The 11,092-nt window shown below is 39.7% G+C and overlaps 1 protein-coding gene across 1 annotated transcript in view; it reads left to right on the top strand.

Annotated features, from left to right (window-relative positions):
* The window catches only part of ZW10 (zw10 kinetochore protein), a 44,290-nt gene extending 33,699 nt beyond the window's left edge, over window positions 1-10,591 (top strand). The window contains exons 11-16 of the mRNA XM_003794756.3: window positions 888-959; window positions 3,571-3,740; window positions 4,598-4,728; window positions 5,274-5,405; window positions 6,806-7,008; window positions 9,979-10,591. Coding sequence (XP_003794804.1) covers window positions 888-959; window positions 3,571-3,740; window positions 4,598-4,728; window positions 5,274-5,405; window positions 6,806-7,008; window positions 9,979-10,099 — 829 coding nt within the window. The 3' untranslated portion in view covers window positions 10,100-10,591. The remainder of the gene's footprint in view (window positions 1-887; window positions 960-3,570; window positions 3,741-4,597; window positions 4,729-5,273; window positions 5,406-6,805; window positions 7,009-9,978) is intronic.
* The last annotated feature ends 501 nt before the right edge of the window (window positions 10,592-11,092 follow it).

Raw genomic sequence — 11,092 nt, 5'->3', positions numbered from 1 at the left:
TGGGGATTCGAACCCGCCACCTTAGGTGTACGTGGCTGGTGCCTTAGCCGGTTGAGCTATAGGCGCTGAGCCATTTCCACTTCTTTTTTAACAGGACACACAAAACTACAACTACATTGCAACAACACCCCTTTTCATTATCAAACCTCAAACGTATTCATCAAAAATAAAATGAAATGATTTAATCAAGTAGTAATCAAGTAGTAACAGTATTTTGGGGCATGATTTATTTTTCTAAATATTTGTGGAATTCCTGTAAGCTTTCAAGGTACATGGTTTAAAATATTTTTATGTAGATGTGAGCTACTCAAACCTTATATTTGCTCTTTAAAGTGCATTTTAATATAATCTTTAGGTGTTTTAAGGCTAGATTTAAAGGGCAGAAAATCTTGAGAGCTAGACTCTATCCTAGAAATGTTAATTCATCTCCTTGCATTGGGGTAAGAAGGAGAAAAGGTGAAAGCCGAAAGTCAGACTGATTCTAAAAGAACCAAGTGAAGGCTTTTATTGATACCTTGCCCTTTGCAGAGTGCAGCTGTGAGTAGGTGACATTTGCTTGAGGCTTAACTCCAGTTGTTACTGAAGGGGATACTCTGGGTACTGCAGAACACAAATTGATAAATGGAAAAGAGGCTTTGCATTGAAATCTGCTCTTCTTAAAATTATTAATGGATCTAAGTTTTTAGAACTACATTCTAGTTAGTAAATACTGGTGGAGGGTATATTTCCATCTAGATTAATGGTGTTTTCCAGTAGTGATCAAAGGAGGTATTTTTTATAACTGTAGTTTCAGCCGACTCTAGCTGAAGGTATACTTAATTAGAATTTATTTTCTCATTTTCAGTATATCTTCATGTGTATCTGTTAAATCTGTGTTTTCCTTTAAGCGCTGTTCAACTTTTCTACTCAGTGAGGAATATCTTCCATTTGTTCCATGATGTTGTACCAACATATCACAAGTAAGTGTCACTGTCACTGTTTCTTATTTCTATATACCTAAAATGTTTGTAATTTAAGTTAAAACCAGCTCTTTTATATTCCCACCAAAGATATTTTGGTTACTAAAATTCACAGTAAAGTGCAATAAACCATTTTAAATCACATATTCATAAGATGTGGTCATTTAATACTAAATAAGGATACGATAATCTGGCTGTGTAGTGGGCGATGCAAATTAAATTCAAAAGAACTTTACCATGTTTTGATGCTGAGCATTTTCAGAACTGCATTACTTTACTTAGTTAAAAAATAAAAAAGGTGGCTCGGTGCCTGTTGCTCAAGCGGCTAAGGCGCCAGCCACATACACCTAAGGTGGCAGGTTCGAATCCCCAGCCCGGGCCCGCCAAACAACAATGACGGCTGCAACCAAAAAAATGGCCGGGCATTGTGGTGGGTGCCTGTAGTCCCAGCTACTTGGGGGGCTGAGGCAGGAGACTCGCTTGAGCCCAGGAGTTGGAGGTTGCTGTGAGCTGTGATGCCATAGCACTCTACCCAGGGGGATAGCTTGAGGCTCTGTCTCAAAAAAATAAATAAATAAATAAATAAATAAAAAAGGTAGCACTCCATATTGTTATCCGGTAAACATACCACATTTTCCCTTGGCGTTCATAGCTGCACATTTAATACCATGAAAGATCACTCTTTAACTGTCAAGTATGATCAGTACTCTGCCTGCCTGGTTTAGGCAGTATTTACCTGACATCTTGTGTTATGAAAGTATTTTTTTTTTAATGTTAATCTGAAAAGTTATTCATCTCTAAACCTTTTTGTTATTTGGACTGTTTTGGATGCCTTTTATAAATGTTTTTGGTAATATGTCAGCAGAGCTATTCCTTAGCCAAGGACTCTGCTTTCTAAGATAAAAATCAGTTTATTATTTAAAGTATTTTTGGCTCTTATTTTTGAATAATTGAGATGTTTTTATCTAGGCCCACCTGTTGTTTTTACTGTAAAAGAGAGCTTCTTTGTTGCGAACCTTATTATTTTTATTTGTATTCTCTGTGCTGTGGTTTAAAGTTTTTATTTTGTTTTTTACTTAGTCAAGTTAAAGAAATATTTAGTGCAGTTAAGAGAAAACATTTGGGTTAGCTGACAGTCTTGTCCTTGGGGACTCAGAAACATTTGGCTTAGAAGTTTTTGTGACTCAAACATTTTCCCTCTGTCGTGGAGTTAGATTTGCTCTTTTCCTTTGTATGATCTCAGAACTTTGTGCTGCACTGATGGTTCACCAACTTTAGTGTGCATTGAAATCAGCCGGAAACTGGCTCGGTGCCTGTGGCTCAAGTGGCTAAGGTGCCAGCCACATACACCTAAGGTGTTGGGTTCAAATCCAACCTGGGCCACCAAACAACAATGACAGCTGCAACCAAAAAATAGCCGGGTGTTGTGGTGGGCGCCTGTGGTCCCAGCTACTTTGGAGGCTGAGGCCAGAGACTCGCTTGAGCCCAGGAGCTGGAGGTTGCTGTGAGCTGTGACGCCATGGGACTCTACCCAGGGGGACAGCTTGAGGCTCTGTCTCAACAACAAAAAAATCACCTGGAAACCTTCTTAAAACATTTATTGCTGGATCTGTGCCCAAGGTTTCTGAGTCAATAGATATGGGATGGGCTTGGATTTTTAACAAATTTCCAGGTGATGCTTACTGTTGCTTGTCAGGGAACCACACTTGGAGAACCACTGTCCTTAGCTGATGGTTCTCAGCTTTGGAAATATTTTAGAAACACTTACTGAGCTTTAAAAATCAACATATTTGCCTAGGGTTAACTCTGCAACTTTTGATTTATAGATTTGGTGCTAAGACACAGACGTGTGGTTTTTTAAAAATCCCATAAATGATACTGATGTGTAGCCCAGAATGAGGACAGCTATCTTAGGTTGTTGGATTTCTTGCTTATGTATCCTGCTCTAACTTTGAGTCAGCAAATTAGAAAGTGTTATTTAAATGACTATTAGTAGATAAATATTAGATTTCTTCTCAAGCTGGGTAGATAGGCACTATTTGTGTTGAAGAATTAAACCAGTGATTTTTCAATCCTGAATGAAAATATATATCACTTGGGAAAATTTTTAAAAGTATAAAGGCCCTGGTTTTACACTCAGATTTGATTTAATTTGTTTGGGGTGAAGTCTAAGCTTCTGTATGTTTTGAAATTTCCCAGGTGACTTTAGTCTATAGTCAGCTTTGAATACCAGTGAATTAGAAAATACTTATATGCTTCTTTATATAAATGAAATAGGAATTTGGAGAAAGGGGAAGTAAACCTATATTTCCACAGACATATCAGCGTAAAATTTCAAGGGAATTATTAATCCATAGCTCTGCTGGGTTTCCCGTACAGAGTTGACTCAGGTAAACATCTTGATTCCCTTCGTCTTTCATTAATCCCTGGCACAGTGTCACAGGTAACATTCAGGCAGAACGTCCTCGCTCTGATTGGGAGTGGGTTTGATGAGATTGCATCTTATTATATGTGCCTTATTTACAAAGTAGATCATTATTAAAGCCTAGAAGTGCATTAGAAAAGACTTCAATAACAGGTGGTTCCTTTTCTACCCCTCCTCCCTGTCTAGGGAGAACCTTCAAAAACTGCCCCAGTTGGCTGCCATTCACCACAACAATTGTATGTATATTGCTCACCACTTGCTGACGCTTGGGCATCAGTTCAGATTACGTCTCGCCCCCATTCTTTGTGATGGCACTACTACTTTTGTGGATCTTGTACCTGGCTTCAGGAGACTTGGTAACTGATACCTTAAGTGTTGGACAATGTGGACTATGCAGATTGTCAGCCTAGTATCTTTATAATTTATGAATGAGAGAGACAGGTAGAAATTAGATGGTGGTCCTGGGCTGTACTGGAAAGTGGGAGGATATTTAATTTGCAAGTATTCCCAGTTATTTAATTTTATAAAGTGAATGTAGTCTTTGCGGAAGCATTACTTTTTCATGACATGATTTCATGGTACATTAGAGTTCTACACTGCGTTGCTGCTGTGCATTGAATTCACCAAATCAGAATTATGTCAGTAGAATGACACATAATAAGATTTGTATTGGGATACTTCTATTAATATTGTTGGTAGGAGCTCACTAATGTCAGTGCTGGTTCTGCAAAACCTCAAGACAGCTCTCCCCTCTTACACCTCCTTTAGTTTTTCTTGAGATTATTAAAAGTCAAAAGCAATGAAATGTGGGGTAAATCAATGTGTTTACTATCATGATAGCCTAAGGAAAGCAGAGAATCTGTATGGTTCACTTAGCTCTTCAATTTCTGACTTCTCCCTTAGGTAGTATAGACATATCAGAATAATAAGTAGCCCCTTTTACTATATAAGTAATTTTTCTTAGCTGACTCTGACTCTAGGCAAACTATTAGGAAAAATTTATTATCCTGAGGGTGGGGTAGAGGAACTGGCTAATGTTTTAGAAGTGATTGTTTCTCATATCCTTAGGGCAGTTTTATGACGCTCTCTAGCATTTGTTTTTGTATCGGCAGAACAGATACATGGTCTATGCCTAGCTCTCCTCTTCCATCTAGGTTTAATAGTGGGTAATTGACTGGCTTTTAGAATTCTTTGTTCTGTTTTCCCATTCTAGGGACAGAATGTTTTTTGGCCCAAATGCGGGCACAGAAAGATGAACTTCTGGAAAGATTATCAAGTGCTAGAAACTTTGCAAATATGGATGACGAAGAGAATTATTCTGCAGCAAGTAAAGCAATCCGGCAGGTGGGAGGCTGTCGATGGTGCTGGAATTTATATTCTGTCCTTAGATGCCCCCCTTTATATTTTCAAAGCCACAAAGAATATGTAACAAGTAGCTCAGTTGGTTTCCCTACCTGCACCCCTTCTGGAAAATCTAGAAAACTTTTACAGTTATGTTTAAGAACTTTTCCTTTACCTATCCTACCGAAACAACAGGAAGCTATCTTTCCATTTACCCAGTAATGACTAGTTATCTCTTCAGTCTCTTGCAGCGAGTAGTCGATGCATGAACTTGGATTTGGGAAATTTGAAAATTGGCTTTATCTTAATGCCTGTCTCTCTTAAGTGATTATCTTTTGACTGTGATTTTCCCATCAGGATGAGTCTTTCACCTATCAGGGATATCACTAAGGTTAAATATTCAAGGAGCATGCATTCTTGATTATTTTACCTCCCCTTTGTGTAATGCCTCTTTCTCCATACACATAGAAATGGTAAATGTAAATCTGGAAAATACGAGTTGTTGCAACAATCTTTCTTTCATGTAAATAGCTATATTCTTCTTATAGGTACTGCACCAACTAAAGAGACTTGGAATTGTGTGGCAGGATGTCCTGCCAGTGAATATATATTGCAAGGCTATGGGGACTTTACTCAATACAGCAATTTCTGAGATCACTGGCAGAATCACTGCCTTAGAGGTAAGGGTCTTGAGATGCTACACCAGGCATGAGATGCGATTCTTGTCTCAGACTGTGACTTTACTAAAAAAATGATGTTGCTGTCTCACTTCTAGTCAACGCAGATGGTAGAAGTAATTGTTCATGTTGCGTGTCTAACTCATGCTGTTAGGTTTTTTTAGTTTGTCTTAATTCTGTTTTGTTGGAAACTTATTAATCTCTTTTATAACTATAAAAGTAGGATTTTATTGCTTCTCAACCTAGCCTGTGTAAATTATGAATGAGGAAGTTAGAAACTGGTTGGTGGTCCTGAGCTGTATAGTGTGAAGTCCCTTAATTTGCAAGTGAATTTAATAATTTAGTTTGTAAAGAGAATGCTGTGTCATACTGCATATTTTTCCAACATACTGTTGTAATTGAGATTGGATCTCAGAAAAATTGGAAAACTGTCTGGATTTGGCCTGCTGATGCCTCTCTAAAGCATAGATTGTCTAAACTCTTAATTGTAATAACATCTCCTGCTTTGCAACAAGCTGTGCCATGTTCTTCTGGAGAAATGGGCTCTTTGATGCAGGCAAACTAAATTACTGACAGTCTGTTGAAACACATTTTGTGTCATTCTAGTATTAGGAGTATCGTCAGAGAACTGATGAAATCTAGGGTCTAGGCTGTGTGCAGTGACTCATGCCTGTAACTGAAGCGCTTTGGGAGGCCAAGGCAGGAGAATTGCTTGAGGTCAGAAGTTCAAGACCAACGTAGTTCAAGCTAGGCAACATAGTGAGACCCCATCTCTACAAACAGTTAAAAAAAGAAAAATAAGCTGGCTGGCACCTGTGGCTCAAAAGGGATAGGGCACCAGCCCAATATACCAAAGGTAGCAGTGAACCTGGCCCCGGCCAAAAACTGCAAAAAGAAAAATTAGCTGGGCATAGTGGCTCATGCCTATAGTCTCAGCTACTTGGGAAGCTGAGGCAAGAGGATTGCTTGAGCCTGGGAATTTGCAGTTACAATGAGCTATGTCTGGTCACTGTATTCCAGCTTGTACAACACTGTGTTTTTTTTTTTTGAGACAGAGTCTCACTATGTTGCCCTGAAACACTTGGGCTTAAGTGATTCTCTTGCTTCTCTTGCCTCAGCCTACCATGTAGCTGGGACTACAGGCGCCCACCACAATGCCCGGCTATTTTTTGTTGCAGTTGTCATTGTTGTTTAGCTGGCCCAGGCCGGGTTTGAATCCGCCAACTTTGGTGTATGTGGCAAGCACCGAGCCAACAGTGTCTAGTACTGTATAGTAAATTGGTTGGAAAACCTGCTGCTATAGCTGACCTACCTGGACAGCATGCATCAAGATCTGCTGCCCTTCCCCCACCACTAAGCTGACCCAGCTCTATTCTGTTGTGTTTCCTTTGCACAAAATCCAGGACATCTCTACTGAAGATGGGAATAGATTATATTCCTTATGTAAAACAGTGGTGGATGAAGGACCCCAAATATTTGCACCTTTATCTGAAGAAAGCATGAACAAGAAATATCAGGAAGAGGTTCCAGTCTATGTGCCAAAGTGGATGCCTTTCAAAGAATTGATGATGATGTTACAAGCCAGCTTGCAAGAAATTGGGGATCGGTGCGTGTAACCCTTTTATATAGTCCTTTATCGATCCATGGTACAAAAGAGTACCGTTGGTTAACGGTGCTTTTCTCTTTTTTTTTTTTTGAGACAGAGCCTTAAGCTATCCCCCTGGGTAGAGCGCTGTGGCATCATGCTCACAGCAACCTCCAACTCCTGGGCTCAAGTGAGTCTCCTGCTTCAGCCTCCCAAGTAGCTGGGACCACAGGCGCCTGCCACAACGCCTGGCCGTTTTTTGGTTGCAGCCATCATTGTTGTCTGGCGGGCCCGGGCTGGGGATTCGAACCCGCCACCTTAGGTGTATGTGGCTGGCGCCTTAGCCGCTTGAGCCACAGGCGTGGAGCCGACAGTGCTTTTCTCTGTTTCTTAATGTTACTCAGAAACAAGTTTCCTATTGAGCTAGCAGTAGTTGCAGCCTTTTCACGAATTATCCTAGGGCAAATCTCATTACCACTTTCTCATATTTGATGATATAAAGACTTCCCATTCATATCATTCGGTCTTGAACATGTGGTTGTGATATTCTGTAAAAGTGATCTGGCATTTGTAAGAATTACAGACTTCTGACACCTGGATGGAAACTGTTGCTTACTTTTAGGCAATAGTAGATGCATGTTAAGAATGACTTTGATATTTTAACAGAGAAGTGACTTTCATCTGTCTGAAATTTTCAACATCAAACTATTGTATGACCAGCAGTCTTTCTGCAGGGAGTGCAGTAGTTTTAGAGATTAGGCACCATACCTAGAAAGGATTTATCTCGTCTTAAATATAACCGTTATTTTTATCCAGCCCCATCAGTGAATGTTGGTGTGCCCACTAAGTGTATACTGTGTTGTGTCATAGTGTGCAGAGGCCACTGGCACTGTGTCAATAGATGGGGTCAGTAACACATCCACGGGTGCTTTTATGTTGTCATGGTAGATTATTCATCAGTATGTGTACTTTGCACAGGGATCTCCATATGGGTACTTGTCTCATCTGCTTTAACTGGGCTTACTACACATGTCCTGTTATATTAGACGAGTTATCCTAGATGTGTCTGAGTTGTTTGTTGCAACTGTTCGTTTGTATAGCAATGTAAATGAGATTTCTGCTTGAAAAAAAATCACATCAAAATATCTAATCACATTTAGTACAAAGTTTTGAATTATTCATTTGTTTATATGTCCTAAAGTAGGTAAAAAAGATGCCTTAAAGTAAGGTTCCAGAGGGTTGGCAGCAGATAAGAATTCTTCTTTCTGGGCTCGGCACCTGTGGCTCAACCGGCTAGGGCGCCAGCCACGTACACCTAAGGTGGCGGGTTCGAATCCCCAGCCCGGCCCCGCCAAACAACAATGACGGCTGCAACCAAAAAACAGCCTGGCGTTGTGGCGGGCGCCTGTGGTCCCAGCTACTTGGGAGGCAGGGGCGGGAGACTCGCTTGAGCCCAGGAGTTGGAGGTTGCTGTGAGCTGTGATGCCATGGCACTCTACCCAGGGAGACAGCTTGAGGCTCTGTCTCAAAAAAAAAAAAAAAAAAAAAAAGAATTCTTCTTTCTGCTGCTAAAAGGCTTTCTTTGTTTATTTTTAGTTTCAGGTTAATAAGGGGGTACAAATGTTTAGGCTACACTGTTTTCATTTCTAAGGTAAAGTTCAGGGTGTAGTTGAGCCCTTCACCCCATGTGGGGTGTGCTGAACACACTCGCATTATGCACATTAGGTGAGGTCCCGCCAGTCACCCTCTGTCCTCCCCTCTCCACTCTCTTTCCTCTCCCCTCCCCTAAAAGGCATTCTTGTAGCCTATGAATGATCATTAATTCCTCATTCAGAGAAAAATTACAACTTCTTTTCTCTGCCTAGGAGATTTTTTTCTTTCAAAGATTTCAGTTAATATAAAGCTTATATCTAATTAAGAATATTTTTTTACCCAACAAGCTACTTCTAGTCATGTAATTTAAACATTTTAAAGTTGTAAAATGTACATAGAAAGGAATACAGTATTGTGTTCTACATTTATACAATATGTAATTCAGAGTTTAAAAAAAAGAATAAATAAATGTTCATGTACCCATTACCTAACTAAGAAAAATAATGCCAGTGCCTTTGAAGACCCCAAGACCCCTGTATATCCTTCTCCAAATGTTCTCCTTGAGGGGTAACCACTAGCTTGAATTTTGTGTCATTTCCTTGCCTTTCTTTTTATAGTCTGTCTTTATTTACACAGATTCCTAAACAATATAAAGTTAGATTTGCCTGTTTTTGAACTATCTGTAAGTGGAAACTTCTGTAACTTATTTATTTTGTTTAATATTATGTTTTCAAAATCTTTTCATGTTGTGTATAGTTACAGTTCATTCTTACTATTGTGTCATATTCCATTTTACAAATATTTTATATTTTATTTGTCCTGTTGAGTCACATTTTCACTAGTATGTGGAATTGTCAGAGTTGAAATTGTTGCTAATCTAGTTGGTATGAAATGATAGCCCATTGTCATTTTTAATTTGCATTCCTCTAAATTCTAATGAGGCTGAGCATCTTTTCTTTGGTGATTTATGTTTCTCCCATTGCAAAATGACTATTTTCTTTCCCTTTATTCTAACAGGTTGTTGGCTATTTCATTATAGATTCTTAGGAGTTCTTTATGTAATTTTTATGCCAGTCCTTTGCCAGTTAAAATTTGTTGCCTGTGGTTCACTTTTTAATATAGTTACATGAGAGGCATGAGAGTGTGGTCATGATTGTTAAGTTCAGAGAGGGCTTAGTGAGTATGGAATTAGGGAGAACAGTCTCTTCTTCCTCACTGGGTCTCCTCAGCTGGCTGTTCTGATGCCAGATGCAGCTGGAGGTCAAAGATAGTGAAGGGTGGTAAGTTGGGAAGGACGCCCAGGATTTATTTTCTGTTCACAGCAAATAAACAGATTTCAAGTCTTGCTTATACATCAGAGACCTAATAGGAAAGTGAATTCTATCCTTTGTTTTACAGGTGGGCAGATGGAAAAGGGCCTCTGGCAGCTGCATTCTCTTCCAGTGAAGTAAAAGCTTTAATTCGTGCCTTGTTCCAGAACACAGAAAGAAGAGCAGCTGCCCTTGCCAAGATTAAATAGCTCCATCATCTTGAGAAAGCTGTGATTTCTGAACTATATGGATTCTTTCCTTGGCTTAATCACTCCCTTGAAGATTTCTTGGAGTCATCCATAGGTTTGGTGAACCGATTCATCATAGAAGTTCAACTTTACAGAAGAACCTCTTACGTCCTGGGTTGTTTGAAGCTTTGTTTAAGAAGTGGATATTAAAATAAGTTGTCAAGTAAAGCACCTCAGTTCATTGACTTTCTCACCACCCTCCTTTGATTAGATGAGAAACTGTCATGCTGCTTCCAGCACCTTCTGGGAACTATATGTTGTAAACGGAGGCCCTGGCTTTGGAGTAAGGAATCCAGGAGATTCCGTATGTCAGGGTAGAGAATTTGTGAACAAATGGGAGATTTTTGGGGGGGAGAAAGGGGCAGGAACCAGGGATACTATATTTAGCCTTGCAGAAATTAATGAGACTTCTTGTAATATTTCTCTCCAATAAATGATGCTTTCTAGAGTTAAGGGTGACTGACTTTTTTTTTTCTTTTGGGACTTTGTCACCCCCAGTAGAGTGCTGTGGCTTCATAGCTCATAGCAACCTCGAACTCTTGTGCTCAAGCAATTCTCTTAGCCCCGAGTAGCTGGGACTATAGGCACCTGCCATAACTGTAACGCCTGGCTGTTTTTAGAGACAGGATCTCCCTCATGCTCAGGCTGGTCTTGAACTCCTGAGCTCAATCGATCTACCTGCTTTGGCCTCCCAGAGTGCTAGGATTATAGGCCTGAGCCACTGCGCCTGGCAAGGGTGACTGTTTTTAATAACATGGGGGCTTTAATAAGAAACCAACAAATTTTCTTACCTTCTATGCCATTCTTTGTGTTGAAGTATATGAGACTCAGAAGTCTCACTAACTTACCTCCTTTTTTCCTAACGCTACCTGATAATTTCTCAGACTTCCTAGGACTTTCTCTAATTATAAATTATTCATATTTTTTGCTATTTCAACTAAATTTTATTTTCTT

This window comes from Otolemur garnettii, unplaced genomic scaffold (assembly GCF_000181295.1).
Source record: "Otolemur garnettii isolate 467f Iridium unplaced genomic scaffold, OtoGar3 scaffold00086, whole genome shotgun sequence".
NCBI lineage: Eukaryota > Metazoa > Chordata > Mammalia > Primates > Galagidae > Otolemur > Otolemur garnettii.
This window is presented reverse-complemented; position numbering and strand designations above follow the sequence as displayed.